Below are 22,941 nucleotides of genomic sequence, written 5' to 3' on the forward strand. Positions count from 1 at the left end.
GTTGTTGGAGCTCAGGGGGCCGTTCCAGCAGGACACAGCAGCTAGTGGTGAATTCCTGGAAACAGGCCTCTCACTAAAGGTGTGACAAGTGGTACGCTATTCAATAAAATAAAAAAAAAGAGCTACAGGAAGTCAATAGCACTCAGCCAATCACCACTTCCTGTTGACAGCACCTAAAAATCAGCCAATCAGAGCCCAGTTAGTGCCCATGACAGGAGAAGAGTTCACTTCTGGCCCATTTGGGGCACCCCAGAAAGTCCACGCAGTCCTTGGAAGCCTTGATACCACATAACTTCTCCATAAATACAAGGGCCCCTATTCACAGTGTCTCATATTAGGAGTGCTGATCTAGGAACAGCCCCCCCCAGTCCATGTCATCTTATTCATTATGATATAAAAGAGCAAAACTGATCCTAGATCACCACTTCTACTTTGTTATGGTTTATGAATACAGGCCCAGGTAAAATACTGACTGTACAACGTTCCAGTCTACAAAGTTCCAGACGTTGGAGAAGGTGTGTTAAAAGGTCACACTGGCGCTGACCTGAAGGTTCTGACCAGCCTGTTGAGGTCACTGGAGACGTCAGTCATGGTGAGACGCAGAGGGCCCACGATGTCTCTCAGGCTTCGGACCGCAAAGAGAAACAGACAAAACAACTTTGTTCACTTTCTTCATATGTGGAGACGCTAAGTTACATTCACCCAGCTTTAAGGCTGAGTCCTCTTCAATGCTTCTGTAATATTGCTGTTTGTCAATTGTCAGCACATCGGCTGAACATATATTGAGCGCAGAAACCCAGTTCTTTGCACTTTGAAAACCGTTGCAGTGTTTTTATACAGACACACACACCCTTTAGTGAGCTTCTCCACCGTAATCCGTTTCTGGATGAGGTGCTGGGAATGGGAGTCAACCAACGGGAGTGCCCCACCCTGGTTCTGGAGAGGAGGATAGGAATACAATGAGTGAGTGAGACAGACCGACACAGAGAGAGAGACAGAGACACACAGGGACAAAGACACAGAGAGAGAGAGCAAGATACAGAGACAAAGAGAGAGACACAGAAAGAGACAGAGACAAAGACACACAGAGATAGAGAGACACACAGAGATAGAGAGAGATAGAGAGAGACACACAGAGAGAGACACAGAGAGAGAGACAGAGACACAGAGAGAGACACAGAGACACAGAGAGACACAGAGAGACAGAGACACAGAGAGACAGAGAAGAAGAGAGAGCGAGAGACAAAGAGAGAGACACAGAGAGAGAGACACAGAGAGACAGACAGGAGATAGTTTCATGTCACATCTCTACAATGCTTATACAGAGTGCCCCCATCTGGACACTTGCAATACACTCCTCCCCCACTCACATCTGAGTCTTCGTCTCTGGTATGTTGTTTCCCTGACACCCGCTGGACTTCCTTCGTCCCTTTGTAGAACTCCCTCACCCTCAACCCCATCTCCTCTGTCTCCCTGCGTAGGGTGTCGTAGTCTGGGGCCGGGGCCGAGGGCCTTCCTGGACCCCCTTGGGAGTCAGTGTCACGTTCCTCCCCACCATCCTTCACAATGTCCTCCAAGTCATCTTCATCTAGCTCCTCTTCCTTCTCCTTCTCCTCCTCCTTTGTTTCTATCAGTGTTTTACTAAAGTGGTCTGGGCCATATAGGAACTTCATAGTCTCCTCAGTCATCCATTCAGTGAAGGTCCTCCTTAGGCCTTCTATAAGGTTCAGCCGGACAGAGACAGGTTTAGTCCCGGCTTCGTGGCATTTGAGGAGCCCCCGGAGCCCCTGGGCTCCCCTCCTGCTCATGCCCACCTGGGTGATGTTGATGCCAGGCTGGGTGGGCTGTGCTGGGTCTCCCTGTGGACTGCGGTTTGGAGCTGGGTCTTGATTCTGTACACTGCAGGCTGTTAGTGCAGGAGACGTAGCTGTGGCTGGGTCTCGATCCTGTATTGTAACTTGGCTCAATAGCTCTGCGGCTTCCTCCATAGACTGGCCCTCTGGCGAGCCTCTCTCTCCCAGGAAAGATTGCTGCTCACTCTGGTGGTTCGTATCTGTGGTGTGCTGTTGGTGTCCATCTGTGCCATTGCTTGGCTTCCTTTGTGCTTTCTGTGATTCTTCTGTATTCTCCTCCTCCTTGTCTTCCGCCTCGTTTGTTTGTATTTGCTTGGGCACCGTTGTGTCCTTCCCTCCCGACCTTCTCTCCTTGTCCTCCCCCTCTCCAGGTTCCCTACCCTGCCTTTCGGCGGTGCGCTTGGGCAGATCGCCCCAGTGCACCCTGGGTCCCCGTCGCTGGGAGACCACGCTTGAGACAAAGTCGTGTTCTGCATCGCTGTCGTCGCTGTGGCCGGCTGTAGGGGAGCGCCTGGGGTCCTCTGGGGCCTCGGGGGACATGAAGTCCAAGGGAAGGGGGTTCTCCACATCGTCCTCTCTGAGACGCCTCTCAGCCAGCCTCACCTCCTCTCCGGTGCTACCGCTAAACAGAGGGAGAGGGAATCCGGGGGAAGTCAGTCACTCAAGCAAATCACTCAATCGATATATCCATGGTTCCGTAGTTTAAAAAAAAAAGTGATGTTCACAGTCTGCAAATTATTGCATTTTTATGCCGTAAACGATTGAGGAATGGATTTGATAAATGGATCGATACCTATCCATCCATCCAAACCTTCTAAATCAGTTGAATGACAGCTTCACATCGTATCAATTCATCCAGACTGAATGACATTGTGGGAAAAAGTTATGTACATACCCATCTCCTTTCTTCATTAATTTCACATCTGGGGGGCTGCAAATGACGAGAGGAGTTAACGTTTAGGTCAAATTTGGACCTAATAAAAATGGCTGCCTACCTCAGCACTGATAGAGATATATATATATATATATATATATATATATATGCTGAAGTAAAACAGTGCAGGCTTACCTCTCGTGCTGCCTCAGCCACAGAGGGCTCTTTGATATCTGCAGCTCAAAGGACTTGGAGGCTTTGTAGCAGAAGTTACTGCAGAAGCTCTGGGTCAGAGGGGGAAAGGGCCGCGTTTCGGTCTTACGTCAGTCACGTTCTTTCGCGGTGCTGGGCACAACACAACAAAGTATCTGACTCCGTGTCTGACTGAGCACTTACCTTGCGTTCCGTGATGTCATAGACTTTATTGGTTTTGGTGGAAATTTTGAACTGTTGAGTGGAGACCTAGTAAGAAAAAAAAAAAACGAATATGTTAGTTCTGACCAATCATGAACTGGAAGACAGGTAATAAAAAGGTAAAGCCCTTTAGAAATACACAAAACCTTACCTTGCCCAGTTTGTTTGAACAGACAGGATAACCGCACAGCTTCACAATGGACCTCTCCTCAACTGTGTCTTTGTAATTGGCAGCAGTGATCAACCTTGCCTGCAAATCAAGGACATTGAAAGAAACATCATGAACACATGGCAGATGCCCCCACAACACCTCAAAATAACAATGCCGCGCTCCTCCATCAACTGATATCTATGGACAGTGACTGTGAATCTTTCCACAAGGTCACAGATCCTCTTCTAATTCACAAGACTGGAACCGCTCCAACTGAGTGCTTCATTCATTCGCAGTCACCGTTTTACCCACAGATCACCCTGCAGTATTGACCATAGGAGGTACTCACACAGTCAACCAGGAAGTCGTCTGCTACGCTGTCCTCCAAGAGACGCTCCACCACCTGCAGAGCCCTCTTCTCCAGATCCAGCTTCTCTCTCAGGGTGTCCCTCACTGCCTCTCTCCTGGGGTTAGGGAGACAGGGGTTCTACGCAGTCAGCGCCACAGTCAGAGAGACGCATGACCATATCAGGGACAAAGACTGGTCACAAATGGGAGTCCAGCAACATTGGCAACGGCATTCAACCCCAAAAAATGTGAAGACAACAGCAACCTTCATATGTTTGGGATCCACTGATGTCATATTAGCCTGAAATCCAGACCCGTTTTGTGTTAACATGCCACTCCTTGTACTCCGTGTCATATTGACAAATTGTTTGGCATGACAAGGCGTGGTTGTTCAGTGTCTTCAGAAAGTACTCACACGCTTTTCCCACATTTTGTTGTGTTACAGCCTAAACGTAAAATAAATACAACTGAGATTATGGGGCCTTGTGTGTAGGCCAGGACACAATGTCAAAGTGGAATTATGTTTTTAGGATTGTTTACAAATTGATTACAAATGAAAAGCTGAAAATGTCTTGAGTCAATAAGTATTCCACCCCTTTGTTATGGCAAGCTTAAATAAGTTCAGGAGTAATAAATTATATGGACTAACTGTACAATAAGTGTTTTACATGATTTTTGAATGACTACCTCAGCTCAGTACCCCACACATACAGGTTATTGTAAGGTCCCCCAGTAGAGCAGTGAATTTCAAACACAGATTCAACCACAAAGCCCAGGGAGGTTTTCCAACGCATCCACGAAAAAGGCACCTACTGGTTGATGGTTAAAAATAAAAAAAGCAGACGTTGAATATCCCTTTGAACATGGTGAAGTTATTAATTACACTTTGGATGGTGTATCAATACACCCAGTCACTACAAAGATACAGGTGTCCTTCCTAACTCAGTTGACGGAGAGGAAGGAAACCGCTCAGGGATTTCACAATGAGGCCAATGGTGACTTTAAAACAGTTACAGAGTTTAATGGCTATGAGAAGAGAAAACTGAGGATGGATCAACAACATTGTAGTTACTCCACAATACTAGCCTAATTGCCAGAGTGAAAAGGAAGCATGTACAGAATACAAATATTCCAAAACATGCATCCTGTTTGCAACAAGGCACTAAAGTAATACTCCAAAAAATGTGACAAAGCAATTCACTTTTTGTCCTGAATACAAAGTGTTATGTTTGGGGAAAATCCAATACAACACATTACAGAGTACCACTTCATATTTTCAAGCACAGTGGTGGCTGCATCATGTTATGGGTAGGATCATTCTTAAATGGAAGAAGTTTGGAACCACCAAGACTCTTCCTAGAGCTGGCAGCCCGGCCAAACTGAGCAAATCGGGGAAAAGGGCCTTGGTCAGGGAGTTAACCAAGAACCCGATGATCACTCTGACAGAGCTCCAGAGTTCCTCTGTGGAGATGGAAGAACCTTCCAGAAGGACAACCATCTCTGCAGCACTCTGCCAATCAGACCTTTATGGTAATAAATAAATAATCTCCAAATACAGCTGTGCCAAGCTTTTAGCATCATACCCAAGAAGACTTGAGGCTGTAATCGCTGCCAAAAGTGCCTCAACAAAGTACGGAGTAAAGTGTCTGAAAATGTATGTAAATGTGATATTTCAGATGTGCAAACATTTCTAAAAACCTGTTTTTGCTTCATCATTATGGGGTATTGCGTATTGATTGACGAGAAAAAAATAACTATTTAATACATTTTAGAATAAGCCTGTAACGTAACAAAATGTTTAAAAAGTCAAGGGGTCTGAATACTTTCTGAATGCACTGTAAATAACAAAAAGAAAAACATACAATAATCCCATGCTCACCCCTGATTGGAGGACCTCAACATTTTTTACACGTGTATATATCAATTCCACCCGTCAGACAGCCACAGGTCAACCCATCTTCCCCAGTAAATCCCCATCCTACCATTTCCTTCTGCAATACATTCCTCCATTATACCATGGTGTCTCATTAGGGACTTGAACCTCCCTATCTGCAACATGTCTGCCGAAATTGCCCCAAAAATAAACATTCTACCCAAGAGCACAATGATATTTCTTGTTGACCGACTCTGGTCGTTCAAATCCCCCAGCAATTCAGTTTGCAGGTCCAACCACACCCTGATATAATGGCATAACAACCATTCCTGGACCTGACTCCAAAAACAAGACAGCGATGGACAGTACCAAAAGAGATGCTCTATTGATTCTGGTTCCACAAGGCAGACTCTGCACCGGTCTGACTGTTGAACACCCCATATACTGAGCATTATTTTTGTAATGAAAATGTTATATAACAGCTTAAATTGAAAAGAGTGAATTGATTCATCAGTTGTTGCTTTGTATATCAGTTCATAAACCCGATGCCATGGTATTGGGACAAATATCTTGCATTTTATGTGGCATAGTTGTTAACCCTCTAGACCGTAAGTGAAACTGATACATTTTACGATTTATATTAAAAAAAATATTGGTGGCAGACAAACTAATTAATTCCTTTTTTAAGTAATTGCCTTTTCCATTTTTGTGGCTGGGATGAGTTGGTTATTATTTTGTATTGAGCATATATGTTTTAGAATAACTATCTTCAAAGTAATGACTCGGGACGTCGGGTTTGATTTGAAAGCTTCTTTTAGTAATAATACTTGTGCACGTTACATTTACAAACCTTAGATTCTACAGAACAATGAATAATGAGTTTCTAGCGAAAAGGTCAAGATAATCACTTGTCAATTGCACTTAAGTAGCACGTTCTCTCTCTACTTCCTGCCGCAAGGCATTCTGGAACTTGCAGTGAAAAGCGTAATTCAATACAACAAAATATGTATGTAGTTCTCTCAACCTCCAACACACAAATTCTAATACAATTACAAATATCTTTACATAGAGCTCGATGAATTAACTTAAACAGTAACTCTGTAACCCATTAAAGTTACAACAATATGTCCATACACCTGAATTAATTGGTTGCATGACATAATTCTACCCTCGTTGTTTACAATGTCATTCATAAACATGATACCTTTCTTATACATTCTCTCCAAGACAATTGGTTTATCCTCTATCAGTACATTGGAGTTTAGCAATATTATTTACTGTAATACAGATGCTGCCTCTTCTGGGAGGATAAAATTGGAATTGTAACCAACTCTGTATAGCTTCAATTCAAAATAAGGACAAACGCCCCCCCGAGTGTCGCAGTGGTCTAAGACGGGCAGGGCACCTGCAAGCTGACTTTGGTCACCAGCTGGACGGTGTTTCCTCCAACACATTGGTGCGGCTGGCTTTTGGGTTAAGCGATTAGTGTGTCAAGAAGCAGTGCGGCTTGGCGGGGACATGTTGCGGAGGACGCATGGCTCTCGACCTTCGCCTCTCCTGAGTCCATAGGGGAGTTGCAGCGATGGGACAAGACTGTACCAACTACCAATTGGATATCACGAAAATTGGGGAGAAAAATGGGTAAAAAGTACAAAAATAAAAACAATAAGGAGAAACGTAATAGTGCTAAGCACAGGCTAAATCCTCAAGGAAATCCTGGTTCAGTCTGCTTTCTAGCAGACACTGGGAGACAAATTCATCTTCCAGCAGGACATTAACCTAAAACAAGGCCAAATATACGCTGGAATGCTTACCAAGATGACATTGAATGTCCTTCAGTGGCCTAGTTACAGTTGACATAAATCTGCTTGAAAATGGCTGTTTAGCGATTATCAACAACCAACTTGACAGAGCTTGAACAATTATTTAAAGAATAATGTGCAAATATCTTACAATCCAGGTGTGCAAAGCTCTTAAGAGACTTACCCAGAAAGACTCACAGCTGTAATCGTTGCCAAATGTGATTCTAACGTGTATTGACTCAGGGGTGGGAATACTTATGTACAGTTATTTCTGTATTTAATTTTCAAACAATTGACAAAGTGTCAAAAAACATGTTTTGACTTTGTCATTATGCAGTATTGTGTGTAGATGATTGAGAAGAAAAAAATATTGAATCAATTTTGAATTTAGGCTGTAACACAACAAAATGTGGAATAAGTCAACGGTATGAATAATTTCTAAAGGCACTCTAACTAGCATAAGAGACTGGTACCCAGGCTAACGTTAAATACCTTCTTGCTTCCTCTGCTGTGGCCTGTGCTTCTTTGACACACTTCCCATCTGTCAAATAAGTGAAATTAGGTGTCAGTGCTCATATAAGGAAGATAGCTGTATACTGTAATTTACCCATAAAAGTAACGTTAGCCAGTTAACGTTATGCTATGGTTGCATTTGCAGCTTGCTAGCTAAATTAGCTAGAGCTACGTAAACACAACCGTAACGTTAGTTGAAAGAACGATAGCTTCGTTTCCATCACTTTTTGAGGACCCAACAATATCTAAACACAATGTTAATAACGGTCGGATGATATCTTATAAAAACAAACCCCTTTTGCCTGGTTTTGAAGAGCGAGCGACTCTTTTTCGTGGCTCGTTCTCCATGCTGGTAAAATGTTTTGTCATAGATAGAACAATGAGACAGACATTTCTCTGGATGTATAAATGTGAAGCATCCGGTTGGCGTTTCTACTAACTACCAAATATGGTAGTGAGAGGAAGTCCACTGGCGGGCAAGTGGGAGAAGATGGAACGAGATGGATTTTGGCCGACATTCTGCAAATCTTCTCATTAACTAAACATTTGATCTCAATACAGTTTCCTGTTCCCGAAACTAAAATATGTTATGAACAGAACGGACAAAATTTTGTAGACTTCACCCTTTGCAAAAGTTTTTTAAAATTAAATCGCGCTGGCGAAGTGAGTTATTGCACACGCGCTCTTCACAGAGTAGGCGTTCCCTAACGGAAATATGCAGATGTAACTAGAACGCACCAATAGGAAATCGCTAGCGCGTGCTTGGCTCTGCCCACCTCCTTGCTTGTTCTGCCTATTGTGACTCATTTGTTCCCATTGGAAACGACAAGCTGTGGTCTTTCTTGGTTTAGTTATAAAAATATTTGGTTTTGTGCAAATTCTGACTTGTGACATTAAATCGACGGCAAGCATCAGAGTCAACGCAGCAAAAACACATGCAATTTATTCAATCTCCGATCATTGAAATGTAAGTAACAATTCCCCTAATTAATTAAATCGATTAATACTTTACCATGGAAATAAGCCTGTAGATCCTTTGTAGATTTATGAAACGATTACAATAATTGAGGGATTTTACCATTCCTTCCTTGTTAATTTAGGATCTAAGACACTGCATCTCAGTGCAACAGGCATTTTCCCCACTCACAGGAGTGTTTAGCGATGTTGTCCAGAGATGTGTAAGTCATGACTCTTGAGTCCCCCCTCTGGCAAATTAGTTCCACTCGAGCGTTGTGTAAAATGACTTGTCTCACGCACCAGACTTCCTCCCCAGGTACGGATTCTCGGTATTGCCTATGTGCTGTGTGCAATAGCTTGGGGACGAGGTTAGTAAAGGACAAACCAACCTAACCCCCGTTCCATCGCTCTTTTTTCCCTCTCTCTCTTTCCCTATCCATCTGTCATAGCAAGCCATCCAGAATGACACTATACGATTGAGGATTATGACGTTTTCCAGATGGCTGGACGTACCTGTATAGAAAGGGGAGATAATGTTCAGGTTCTGAGTAGTAAAGCTGAAGAACATACGCACATCCAGGTACTTTCCGCAGGTGCTGGAGTTGGAGGTAAACTCATGGAAAACAGAACGGAAAACGCCGCACACTGCTGCATCATGCTCCCAGATGATATTTATTTATAACAACGTTTCGACCCGTAGGTCTTCGTTGAATTCCAAGAACTTTTGGAATTCCATGCTTATCTAAACTCTATAAATGAACCCCTTCATTTCACCATTAACTATGACCTATCACAAATCAGTTTTCTTGATGTGATGGTTATTAAGGACAAAACCACCCTCTACAGATCTCTTACTGACAGGAATACCCTCCTTAGAGGTGACAGCTTTCATCTACGTCCACTTAATAAAAGTAAATTCAGTCCGCATCAGAAGAATATGCAGCTCCGATGCTTCTTATCAGAAACAGACCAGGGACCTCACACAAAGGTTTAAGGAAAGGGGGTACAAAGACAATTGGGTAAAACATGCCAATGATCGTTTTGAAGGACTAACACAGTTGGAAAGCTTTCAACCAAAAGTTAAAGAAAAAGCAGAACATGTCCCATCATGCTTCACCCAACACTCACCATTGGGGAAGGCATTTAAGGATGATTATAAATGAAAAATGGACTCACAATTGAAACCCATTTTTAAATATTCCCCACATATGGTCTTTAGAAGACCCCTAAATGTGAGAGACATTGTGGTTAAATCTGATTACCCTCCAGAGAAAAGGGAAACTTTCTTGGACAAGGTTCCGGAGGGTAATTACAAATGTAGCCAATGTGTTCAGTGCAGCTTCACTACAAATGCAACTCATTTACTCACCCCAGCACAGGACAACGATTTAAGATCAAGGGCCTGATTACCTGCATGTCCACCAATGTTGTTTATATGTTAATGTTCTTGTGGCCTGTCTTACATAGGGAATACCCGTAGAAGCCTTAAGACACAAATAAGTGAGCACCGCAGCAATATACGGACAGGTGAGACAAAAAAAATCAGGTTGCTGTTCATTTTGTACAAGTTGGACATCCTATTAGTTCTCCCAGATACATTGGAATATAAATGGACAAGATGTCACGCAGGGGAGGGGACATTGAGAGGAAACTTCTTCAAAGGGAATCTTTCTAGACCCACAGGCTCAACACACTGTCTCTTCTTGGCCCTAATGAGGAGTTTGACTTGAAACCGTTTTTATAGTTTCAATAAGTCTAAATAGTTTTTTTTTAATCCTAATTGAATATTGTATGTGTATTACTGTAAATATTGCTCACATTCCTTGTGTATGATCATACATTTTGATACATTGAATGTTAATGGTATAAAGCCTTGAAATCCTTAGATCAGAGAAAGCCTGCAGGTCCTGATCTTCTTGATTCCTGCTTTTTAAATCTGGTAGCTGATTTCATAGCTGAACCACTTACATATCTGTTCAATCTAACCCTGGAATGTAATGAAATTCCAAAGATCTGGAAATTAGCATTTGTCCTACCACTTTTAAAAGGGGGAGATCCAACTCTTTAAAATAATTATAGGCCAATCTCAAAGCTGTCACCCCTGAAAATAATTGAAACCCTTGTCAGTGAACAGCTAAAATAGTTTTTATTTAATAACTCTATTTTATCAATGTACCAATCGGGCTTCAGGAAGAAGCATAGCACAATTACAGCAGCCATGAAGGTTTTAAATGATATCACTGAAGTCCTTGACAAAAAACAGCACTGTCTCACTTTTTATTGGTCTCTCTAAGGCTTTTGATACAGTTGATCATGCTATACTAAGTCAGAGATTGTTGAGTGTAGGTCTTTCGGAGCATGCAGTTGCATGGTTTGCTAACTATCTGTCTGATAGAACTCAGTGCACTCAATTTGATGGGCTCATGTCTGTTAAATTGTCTGTCTGTAATGGTGTGCCCCAGGGCTCTGTACTTGGTCCTCTCTTATTCACTATTTATATAAATAATTTAGACAAAAATGTCCAAAATGCACAACTTCATTTTTATGCTGATGATACTGTTATTTACTGTTGTGCCTCGTCTCTTACAAAAGCTTTCCAGAACTTGCAAACTGCTTATTTTTTGTACAAATTTTTTTTTACCTACATTTTATCCCATTTTCTCCCCAATTTTCGTGGTATCCAATCGCTAGTAATTACTATCTTGTCTCATCGCTACAACTCCCGTACGGGCTCGGGAGAGACGAAGGTCGAAAGCCATGCGTCCTCCGAAGCACAACCCAACCAAGCCGCACTGCTTCTTAACACAGCGCGCCTCCAATCCGGAAGCCAGCCGCACCAATGTGTCGGAGGAAACACCGTGTACCTGGCCCCCTTGGTTAGCGCGCACTGCGCCCGGCCCGCCACAGGAGTCGCTGGAGCGCGATGAGACAAGGATATCCCTACCGGCCAAACCCTCCCTAACCCGGACGACGCTATGCCAATTGTGCGTTGCCCCACGGACCTCCCGGTCGCGGCCGGCTGCGACAGAGCCTGGGCGCGAACCCAGAAACTCTGGTGGCGCAGTTAGCACTGCAATGCAGTGCCCTAGACCACTGTGCCACCTGGGAGGCCGCAAACTGCTTTTTATACTGTTCAACATACCTTGTGTCAATTGAAGCTTATCCTCAATACTGACTAAACTAATGGTGTTTTCTAAAGCAAGAAATAGACCTCTGAACTTTTCACCTATTATTACCTGCCAGGGCAATGAGATTGAGACTGTAACCTCATATAAATATCTTGGAGTTTTAATTGCATATTCAACAACTTACAAAAAAATTGAAGCTGAAATTGGGATTTTATTTTAGGAATAAGGTTTGTTTTTCTTTTGAAGCCAGAAGGAGGCTAGTATCAGCTACATTTATGCCTTTACTAGACTATGGGGATATTTTATATGTGAATGCTTCCGCTGAGTGTTTGAGATCAATTGACACCCTTTACCATGGCACTTTGAGATTTATTTTAAACTGCAAAACCCTTATGCACCACTGCACATTGCATACCAGGGTTGGCTGGCCTTTTCTAGTCACTCGTAGGCTCAATCACTGGTATACTTTTATTTACAAAGCCATTTTGGGTTTACTACCTTTTTTATTTGGGCAATTTTATTGTTCAGAAATGTATTGGGTACTCTCGTAAGTTCACTGGACTTTATCCTGCTAACTGTTCCAAATGTCCGAACTGAATTTGGTAAAAGGGCTTTTATGTATTCTGCGCCATCGTCTTGGAACGCCTTACAAAATAGTTTTAAACTGGCTGAACTTGTCCCGATTGGTATTTTTAAATTACTGATGAATGATGAGACTGATTCCCTGACCTGTCAGTGTTTTAAATTTGCTGTTTTTGATTTTGTTATACTCTTGTGAATTCTATGGTTTTTACTAGATTACTTGTAGTTTTTCATGTTGTTTGCCTGTAATTTTTTTAATGACTTGGTGCTGCCTATCTTGGCAAGGACGCTCTTGAAAAATAGATTTTAAATCTCAATGAGCCCCTCCTGGTTAAATAAGGTTAAATACATTTAAAAAAATATATATATATATTATTGTGAAACTGTTATACATTTTTTACCTCCTGTTTCAGGAAGTGATGTCACCGAGTATTGCCCCTATATATAGAACCTTCCACCTGGGATGTGGATGTGTAACGGCTTTCCTCTTCCTCTTCATCAGAAGAGGAGGAGCAGGGATTGAACCAATATGCAGCGGAGTTTGAAGACATTATTTATTAAAGAAAACACGAACTCGACTATACACTAACAAAACAACAAACGACGTAGACGCACCTGAACATAAGAACTTACATAAAACGAAGAACGCATGAAACAGGAACAGACTACATAAACCGAAAAACAAAAACCGAAAACAGTCCCGTGTGGCGCAACGACATACACAGACACAGGAGACAACCACCCACAACGAACACTGTGAAAACACCTACCTAAATATGACTCTTAATTAGAGGAACGCCAAACACCTGCCTCTAATTAAGAGCCATACCAGGCAACCCATAAACCAACATAGAAACAGAAAACATAGAATGCCCACCCAAACTCACGTCCTGACCAACTAACACATACAACAAACTAACAGAAATAGGTCAGGAACGTGACATAACCCCCCCCCCCCCCCATAAGGTGCGAACTCCGGGCGCACCAGCACAAAGTCTAGGGGAGGGTCTGGGTGGGCATCTGACCACGGTGGTGGCTCAGGCTCCGGGCGAGGTCCCCACCCCACCATAGTCAATCCCAGCTTCCATTTCCCCCTATGAATGTCCACCCTCATCTTACCCCCACTAAATCCTTTTGGTAACATCGACAACAGGGGCAGCACCGGGACAGAGGGATAGATCAGGATAGAGGGGTAGCTCAGGATAGAGAGGTAGCTCAGGATAGAGGGGCAACTCCGGACTGAAAGGCAGCTCCGGACAGAGAGACAGCTCTGGACTGAGGGGCAGTTCTGAATAAATAGCCGCTCTGGGCTGACTGAAGGCTCTGGACGCTCATGGCTGGCTGAAGGCTCTGGACGCTCCTGGCTGGCTGAAGGCTCTGGACGCTCATGGCTCACTGACGGCTCTGGCAGATCCTGTCTGGTTGGCGGCTCTGGCAGATCCTGTCTGGTTGGCGGCTCTGGCAGATCCTGTCTGGTTGGCGGCTCTGGCAGATCCTGTCTGGTTGGCGGCTCTGGCAGATCCTGTCTGGTTGGCGGCTCTGGCAGATCCTGTCTGGTTGGCGGCTCTGGCAGATCCTGACTGACGACTGGCTCTAGCGGCTCCTGACTGACTATCGGCTCTGACGGCTCGGGACAGACGGGCGGCTCTAATGGCTCGGGACAGACGGATGGCTCAGACGGCGCTGGGGAGACGGATGGCTCAGACGGCGCTGGGGAGACGGATGGCTCAGATGGCGCTGCGGAGACGGATGGCTCAGACTGCTCCTGTCTGGCGGAAGGCTCTGGCTGCTCCTGTCTGGCGGAAGGCTCTGTAGACTCATGGCAGACGGGCAGCTTTGCAGGCTCATGGCAGACGGGCAGTTCATGCGCCGTTGGGCAGACGGCAGACTCTGGCCGGCTGAGACGCACTGTAGGCTTGGTGCGTGGTGCCGGAACTGGAGGCACCTGACTGAGGACACGCACTTCAAGCCTAGTGCGGGGAGCAGGGACAGGGCACACTGACCTCTCGAAGCGCACTATATGCCTGGTGCGTGGTACCGGACTGAGGGCACGCACCTCAGGACGAGTGCGGGGAGAAACAGTGTGCACAGGACTTAGGAGACGCACAGGTGGCTTAGTGCGCGGTGCCGGAACTGGAGGCACTGGGCTGAAGACACGCACCATAGGGAGAGTGCGTGGAGGAGGAACAGGGCTCTGAAAATGCACTGGAAGCCTGGTGCGTAATGTAGGCACTGGTGGTACTGGGCTGGGGCGGGGAGGTAGTGCCGGAAATACCGGACCGTGCAAGCGTACTGGCTCTCTTGAGCACCGAGCCTGCCCAACCTTACCTGGTTGAATGCTCCCCGTCGCCAGACCAGTACGGGGAGATGGAATAACCCGCACCGGCCTATGTAGGCGAACCGGGGACACCATGCGTAAGGCTGGTGCCATGTAAGCCGGCCCAAGGAGACGTACTGGTGGCCAGATATGTAGGGCCGGCTTCATGACATTTGGCTCAATGCCCAATCTAGCCCTACCAGTGCGGGGAGGTGGAATAACCCGCACTGGGCTATGCACACTACAGGAGACACCGTGCGCTCTACTGCGTAACACGGTGTCTGCCCGTACTCCCGCTCTCCACGGTTAGCCTGGGAAGTGGGCGCAGGTCTCCTACCTGCCCTTGGCCCACTACCTCTTAGCCCCCCCCCCAAGAAATTTTTGGGTGGTACTCACGGGCTTTTCGGGCTTCCGTGCGCGTTCCTACATATCTCTGGTCTTGATCTTGATTCTCCGGCTTCCAGCCTTGTTTCCGTGCTACCTCCTCATATCGCCGCCTCTCTGCTTTCGCTGCCTCCAGCTCAGCTTTGGGACGGCGATATTCTCCCGGCTGTGCCCATGGACCTCTCCCGTCCAATATTTCCTCCCATGTCCATTCCTGTTTGGTGTTCCACTGCTCGAATTCCCGCCGCTTGGTTCTGGATAGGTGGGTGGTTCTGTAACGGCTTTCCTCTTCCTCTTCATCAGAAGAGGAGGAGCAGGGATTGAACCAATATGCAGCGGAGTTTGAAGACATTATTTATTAAAGAAAACACGAACTCGACTATACACTAACAAAACAACAAACGACGTAGACGCACCTGAACATAAGAACTTACATAAAACGAAGAACGCATGAAACAGGAACAGACTACATAAACCGAAAAACAAACAAACCGAAAACAGTCCCGTGTGGCGCAACAACATACACAGACACAGGAGACAACCACCCATCAACGAACACTGTGAAAACACCTACCTAAATATGACTCTTAATTAGAGGAACGCCAAACACCTGCCTCTAATTAAGAGCAATACCAGGCAACCCATAAACCAACATAGAAACAGAAAACATAGAATGCCCACCCAAACTCACGTCCTGACCAACTAACACATACAACAAACTAACAGAAATAGGTCAGGAACGTGACAGGATGCCTGATGAAGACCTAAGGGTCGAAACGTTGTTATAAATAAATATCACCTGGGAGCATGAGCAGCAGTGTGCAACGTTTTCCGTTCTGTTTTCCAAGTTCTGAGTATTGCCATAGATGAGGAAAATAAGGTGAGCTGAAGATTGAACCAGACATCCATACCAGGTGTACACAAGCTCAATCAGCTGTATTTATTTGGATGTAGTGTGCCGCTTCTCTGGTTGCGGAACAGCTTTTAGTTTGGGCCCTGAGGTTTTCCTCACCACATGATTTGACCAGGGAAAACTCTGGGCCATAATTATGGTATGCACTGGAACCTGCTGGGTCCTTTGTTTTAAGATTCTGTTGAAGAAAGAGGACAAGACTCTTAATCGTTGTCTCGCCATCCTCACACACCTACTGGAAATCTGTCTACATGTTATAACCATAAGTTATTACTCCAAACACTGGTCTAATATTGTTTTTTGGGATATAAAATGTAAATGTTTGCTAGCCTGGCCCCAGATCTACTGTATTTGTGATCTATTCCCACCATAGGAGTTGGCAAGACGGTACAAACAGATCTGGGATACATGGCTTAAGATTTGAATAACTGCTTCATTATTGTCTGTGATTTACAGTCCCAAGGAGCTGCTGGTTGGCTTGCTTGAGCAGGTGGAGAAGACCCCGACTCCGTCGCCGAGACAGGTCATCCTCCTGCTGCAGGAACCAGGCTCCTCTCATAGCCTGGTTCCTGATCTGTTTGTGTCGCATTTGACATATGGTATATCCAAATCCTACGGCCATTGACAAAGATCATTCAACTAGAGGTAACTTCACCCTGTATAGGGGTAGGCATAACTAATATAGGGCCAACCCTACTTCTCCTGTAATTGTGTGTGTGTGTGTTCTGCAGGGCATCCTGTCGGGCATCGGGGAGTCCCTCCCTGACCAGTTTCAGGAGGTAGTCACATGGAATGCATTTCAATTAACAGGTGTGCCTTGTTAAATGTTAATTTTGGGGAATTTCTTTCCTTCTTAATGCGTTTGAGCCAATCAGTTGTGTTGTGACAAGGTAGGGTTGGTATACAGAAGATAGCCCTATTTGGTAAAAGACCAAGTCCATATTATGGCAAGAACAGCTCAAATAAGCAAAGAGAAATGACAGTCCATCATTACTTTAAGACATGAAGGTCAGTCAATCTGGAAAATTTCAAGAACTTTTAATGATTCTCACTGTGAAGCATGGAGGAGGGGGTGCTTTTGCTGGTGACACTGTGATTTATTTACAATTCAAGGCACACTTAACTAGCATGGCTACCACAGCATTCTGCAGCGATACGCCATCCCATCTGGTTTGCGCATTTTTATTTATTTAACCTTTTATTTAAATAGGCAAGCCGGTTAAGAATTAATTCTTATTTACAATGACGGCCTAGGAACAGTGGGTTAACTGCCTTGTTCAGGGGCAGAATGACAGATTTTTACTTTGTCAGCTCGGGTATTCGATCTAGCAACCTTTCAGTTACTGGCCCAACGCTCTAACCACTAGGCTACCTGCCGCCCCGTGTCGGTGCTCATCGGCCATAAACATTACACAACAAGTTGGAAATCATAAATTCAACAATGAGTGGTTTGGAAGGAATCAGTGGATAACTGCAAGCGTTGCAAAGCAATCACTAGCCTGCTATTCAGTGAAGAGGGTGTGTGGTCCAAGTCTGGGTTTAAGGGTCTCTTTTCCAAGCTTAAAAGGATAAACATTTACATGCAACACCATGGGTCAGAAAATGTTAAATACATTGGCCATGCTGTCAATCCTGCATGACTTCTGCCATGTTCAAAACAACTGAAAAACTAGGAACAGGAAAATCTCAGACTTCAGTGAGTTCAAGACAACTGGGAACCCAGAAAAAAGCTCTGACTGGGAAAATACGTTTTGAACGGTCATCCAACTCGGAATTCCAAGGGGACTTGGGCCTCTTTTTAGAGCAACCTTTTCCCGAGTTCCCAGTTGTCATGAAAGCACCATAAATCCATAGAATGCCAGACTTTGATTACAAAATTTGACCACAAGAATGACTGCCGCGCCACTGTCCTGTTCAAGTGCACAACAAGGTGAGTCCAAAAATGTCTTATATGCTGCTGCAGAAATTATGTAATATGCGAAGGGGATATGTATACTGTAGTTAAGAAAGTAATACTAAGTGTATGTTGTGTAGTAAGCTGTTAGTAGCCCATGTGCCTCACCCGAATAATTTGGTCCCTTTCCCCCTCATAACTTAGCCTACTGTTCTGACTTGGTGGTGCACATGTATCATATAGCCTGTTTTAGAGAAATGTCATCATCGAATATTGTAAGAGCTTTCACTGTCTTCTTATATGCCCCCTTTACTTATCCTACGGTACTGTAAGAACGCCCCATGTTCTGAATTTTGTCACTGTATATTTCAAAAGTGCTGAACGAAGTTATATTGACAACGTCCGTCTTAGCTCGCTCATTAATGTCTTCATCGAAATTACGTATTGCGTCTTATCGTTCCCTTATGCCATAGTTTGTACATCTCAATTGTCCGTAGAAACCACACTTGTTGCAAGTCAGCCATATCAGCTATGTTTTTTTTAAAAGGCAGTAAATGAGGCTGAATTAACTGTTTTGCTGCCAGACAAGGCTCCGCTGATTGCCAGGTGTAGCGGTGGTAAGGATTCACCCCTTGGTGCTGAAAAGAAAGCTTTACTGTTGGGACAGCTTTACGTAGGCCCTAACAGTTTGTGGGCACCGTGTGTCACCGTCATAGCGCAATAAATGTATTGTTTAGTGTTGTTTTGTGGCTTTGCTGCAACAACAACAAATAAAATTGGAGTTTTCCCCACCAAGACTTATAAGCTAAAATCGCCACTGTGTACGAACAATCATGATCTGCCCAATTCTATACAACCATGAAAATAAAATTCTAAACCAAATAATTCCTTACTAACTTCTACTGCCCCCCCCCCCCCCAAAAAATACCACTCGCCAGCCCCCCTACCACATTAAACTTTACCTATATCGTGCTGAAACACTTCACCCTTAGGATTGTTCACGCACACACATTTTTCAGGTTTGATACTTTTCTAGATATCAATATAAAAATGATAATATTCAGACATAATCCCCTCAGACTTCCTCTGAATAAATATTGTGTTTATTAAATTAAGTACATAGATATAATACTTTTTTGTAATCCTTTTTAGACCACCTGCTAATGATGATCGAATGTTCCTACTCCTAAATCATAGAAACATTTTCAAATAGGATCAACAGTAAATCTAACAGTTCACCTCAAACAACAAACAGCATAAATAAAGTATAACATACACAGTAACATGAAACATCGTCATGGAACCCGTCCATACAACTATAAACACTTCTAAAATAGTCCATCAAATATACCCATGAATGCCTCCACTTCCTTGCTGTTGTCCTCTCCCTGGAGCCTGCAATGATGAGGAATCATGCTATCTATCAATGATATCAAGTTAATGCATAATCTGCTTACAAGTTGTATTGATAAAAAGTAAAGGAAATTAAGTATTCTTTCTCTATAGTTCCTCCTTACCTTTTGCCAGTCGCATTGTCATTTTTTGGGGTAGTCGTCTTTGAGAAGAAATCAAACTGTCCTCCCAGCGGAGCCATGCGTGTATCAGTCTGTTTTGGGAAGGAGGGTGTTTTCACAGAGGGTTCAATGAATGTCCTCTGCAGAGGGAAAATATTACGTTTCAAATGTGTTTGGAAACAAATGGGCTAACACATTTAAAATCATGTGATTTGTGTAAAAAAAAACAAAAAAAAGTACTTTTCATTCTATATCATAACAAAAACATTGGCTTTGTCTGTCGTCAGTTTAATTTAGATGTCAGATTCAGCATTGAGATGAAGTCAACTGAGTTGCTAGGGGTAGTTAGTAACTTACTGTGGCCTTGTTGTCAGAGTGGCTCCAGGGAGCAGAAGCCTGGAGGTTATGTGGTCTGACTGAGAGACTAGTAACTACTATCTGAGGAACTGGGGAGGTTGACCTGGGACACACAAATCAAACATGACATTTAACATTGATAATCATTTGGTTTAGGACACATTTATCAAGTATTTACAGATATAGGATCTTAATTTGATCGCTGTGTTGCAGGAGAACTTTCCTGCAATGCAGGAAATGTAAAACTAGTAGTGTATTTTAGGATTAAAAAGGCTTCTGAAGTTAGTAATTTCCACTTTGAAACATCACTATCACGTCCCATGCCAAATTTAGCCTGCTGGCAAAGATAATAGATATTTAATTCAGTGTAATGACAGTGGTTTGACATCTTGTGACACAAGTTGAACTCACCTGAGTGGGGCACTGGACACAGTGAAGCGGGGTTTGGGTTGTACATAAGTGGATGGTAGTGGTGTTGAGTGACCTGAAAACACGTGTCCATCATTTCATAATTAATTGAAGATCAGATCAAAATTACCAATCAAACTGTAATTGATGAACAGAGGGTTGGTGTCAATTATATTTCAATTCAGTCAGTTCAGGAAGGAAAGTGAAATTCTGATTTCAATTCCAATTTTTCTTTATTTTCAATGAGGAAGAATTGGAGTGAATGTTACTTACTGAATTGAAATGAAATTGACTCCAACCCTGGATGATCTGTAGTAGAATACCTTTCAGCCTGTCACGGTCCATCCCCTGAGTTTTAGTTACAGTGGTGCATGATGTCTCACTGGCGTGAACTAAGTTGTCGTCGTCAAAATCATCCCATTCGTCTCCCAGGTCAAAGGTCACGCTGGGGGTGTGTGACGACGAGAGGAAGCCACTGTCATCGGTCAAGTCTACGATGGGACTCGGAGAGTAACTCCTGCTCTGGCTTTGGGGAGTGCTGTAACCGCTAGTCTGGCTTTGGGGGGTATTGTGACTCTGGGTTTCCTCCCTACTCTGGTTTTGAAGGGGGAAATGACTTTGGGGGTAACCCATGCTATGGGTTTGGTGGGTGCTGTGGCTCCGTGGGTAACCAGTGCTCTGGCTTTGAGTAGTGCTGTGGCTTTGGGAGTAACCCATGCCCTGGCTTTGGGGGGTGCTGTGGCTGAGTGACCCTCCGTTGTAGGCACTGGGTTTCCTCCACATTGAAGTGCCTGAAAACATAGATGTTGATTAATGTTGAGAGATGAGATGTTGATGTAAAATGTATCTGTTTGCAGTGTTTGAAGTAAGTAGTCTACTGGAAAATAATATGTGCAAACAGTATTGAATCTACAAGGGAGTACGACTTGGAATCATGGGATATGATTGTAAAAAAAGTTTTAGTAACTGAGAAGTCCTACTTTGTGACTCTGTAGGGGTTTGAATAGGTGGTGGTTCCTCTTCTCCCATTGTCTGATATATGTCTTCCAGGTAGTCATTATACTCTGTAGAGATATCTTTTGAGTTACTCCTCTCAAGTGTCCATTAACTACCATTACTTTTCCACAATGCTGTATGGAAGGTACGAGTCTCTAACAGGGATGGGAAACTGGCAGCCCGCATGGCCCCCCTTTTGACGATCAATTTCCCTCCAAAAATGAATAATTCATAGAAATATGTTAAGGATTAGAATACTAGTGGTGGAAAAAGCACCCAATTGTCATACTTGAGTAAAAGTAAAGATTTCTTAAAAGAAAATAACTAAATTAAGTGAAAGTCACCCAGTAAAATACTACTTGAGTAAAAGTCTAAAAGTATTTGGTTTAATATACATTTGCTTTTGATACTTAAGTACAAGTATAAATCATTTCAAATTGCTTATATTAAGCAAACCAGCTGGCACGATTATCTAGTTTTTTTTTTTTTTTTTTTAATTTACGGATAGCCAGGGGCACAATACAACACGCAGGCATAAATTACAAACAAAGTTTAGTGAGTTCACCAGATCAGAGGCAGTAGTGATGACCAGGGATGTTCTCTTGATAAGTGTGTGAATTGGACCATTTTCCTCCTGTCCAGCTAAGCATTCATAATGTAATGAGTGAGTACTTTTGGGTGTCAGGGAAATTGTATGGAGTAAAAAGTACATTATTTTCATGAGGTATGTAGTGAAGTAAAAGTAGTCAAAAATATAAATAGTAAAGAGTTACAATAGTAGAATACACAAGGTACAATTTTTGAAATGTGGTTGTGCATCAGCAGATTTTCTCTTGTTATGCCAGTCACTGAAAGCAAAAAAATGTATACTGAAGAAAAAAATAAACGCAACATGTAAATTGTTGGTCGCATCTTTCGTGAGCTGAAATAAAAGATCCCAGAAATGTTTCTCACATTTTGTGCACAATTATTATTATTTTTTTTTTACATCCCTGTTAGTGAGCATTTCTCCTTTGCCAAGATAATCCATCCACCTGACACTTGTGACATATCAACAAGCTGATTAAACGGCATGATCATTACACAGGTGCAACTTGTGCTGGGGACAATGAAAGGCCACTAAAATGTGCAGTTTTGTCACAACACTATGCCACAGATGTCTCAAGTTTTGAGGGAGTGTGCAATTGGCATGCTGACTGCAGGAATGTCCACCAGAGCTGTTGGTAGAGAAATTAACATTAAATTCCACCTCCAATGGTGTTTTACAGAATTCGTCAATACGTCCAACTGGCCTCACAACCACAGACCACCTGTAACCACACCAGCCCAGGACCTCCACATCCGGCTTCTTCACCTGCGGGATCGTATGAGACCAGTCACCCAGACAGCTGATGAAACTGAGGAGTATTTCTGTCTGTAATAAAGCCCTTTTGTGGGGAAAAAATAATTCTGACTGGCTGGTCCTGGCTCCCTAGTGGGTGGGCATGGTTGCGCCCCTGCCCAATCATGTGAAATCCATAGATTAGGGCCTAATGAATTTATTTCAATTGACTGATTTCCTTATATGAACTGTAACTCACTAAAATCGTTGAACTTGTTTCAGGTTGTGTTTATATTTTCGTTCAGTATAGATTGGTAAGTTAGTGGAAAGCTATCTAAACTT

The 22,941-nt window shown here is 43.5% G+C and overlaps 1 protein-coding gene and 1 long non-coding RNA gene across 4 annotated transcripts in view; one reads left to right on the forward strand and one right to left on the reverse strand.

The window, feature by feature from the left end:
* The window catches only part of LOC129814355 (putative RNA polymerase II subunit B1 CTD phosphatase rpap2), a 30,143-nt gene that overhangs the window by 2,241 nt on the left and 4,961 nt on the right, over nt 1-22,941 (reverse strand). Inside the window, exons 1-10 of one of the 2 annotated variants that reach the window (XM_055867445.1) lie at nt 8,122-8,191; nt 7,808-7,856; nt 3,642-3,756; nt 3,293-3,391; nt 3,124-3,189; nt 2,923-3,011; nt 2,749-2,784; nt 1,371-2,475; nt 851-936; nt 545-625 (exon numbers count right to left, since the gene is read on the reverse strand). In XM_055867445.1, coding sequence (XP_055723420.1) covers nt 545-625; nt 851-936; nt 1,371-2,475; nt 2,749-2,784; nt 2,923-3,011; nt 3,124-3,189; nt 3,293-3,391; nt 3,642-3,756; nt 7,808-7,856; nt 8,122-8,176 — 1,781 coding nt within the window. In that variant the 5' untranslated portion in view covers nt 8,177-8,191. Of the gene's footprint in view, nt 1-544; nt 626-850; nt 937-1,370; nt 2,476-2,748; nt 2,785-2,922; nt 3,012-3,123; nt 3,190-3,292; nt 3,392-3,641; nt 3,757-7,807; nt 7,857-8,121; nt 8,192-22,941 lie in introns of those variants that run through there. The other variant, XM_055867444.1, reaches the window with a different exon arrangement.
* Nucleotides 8,611-22,725, forward strand: LOC129814356 (uncharacterized). Of its 2 annotated transcripts, XR_008753250.1 has the most exons (5): nt 8,611-8,795; nt 9,235-9,365; nt 16,566-16,754; nt 16,841-16,919; nt 22,547-22,725. It is a non-coding gene; the product is annotated as an uncharacterized LOC129814356 (long non-coding RNA). The 2 variants fall into 2 exon arrangements; XR_008753249.1 differs by having other exon boundaries at nt 16,566-16,919.

Source organism: Salvelinus fontinalis, chromosome 17 (genome assembly GCF_029448725.1).
Source record: "Salvelinus fontinalis isolate EN_2023a chromosome 17, ASM2944872v1, whole genome shotgun sequence".
Classification (NCBI taxonomy): domain Eukaryota; kingdom Metazoa; phylum Chordata; class Actinopteri; order Salmoniformes; family Salmonidae; genus Salvelinus; species Salvelinus fontinalis.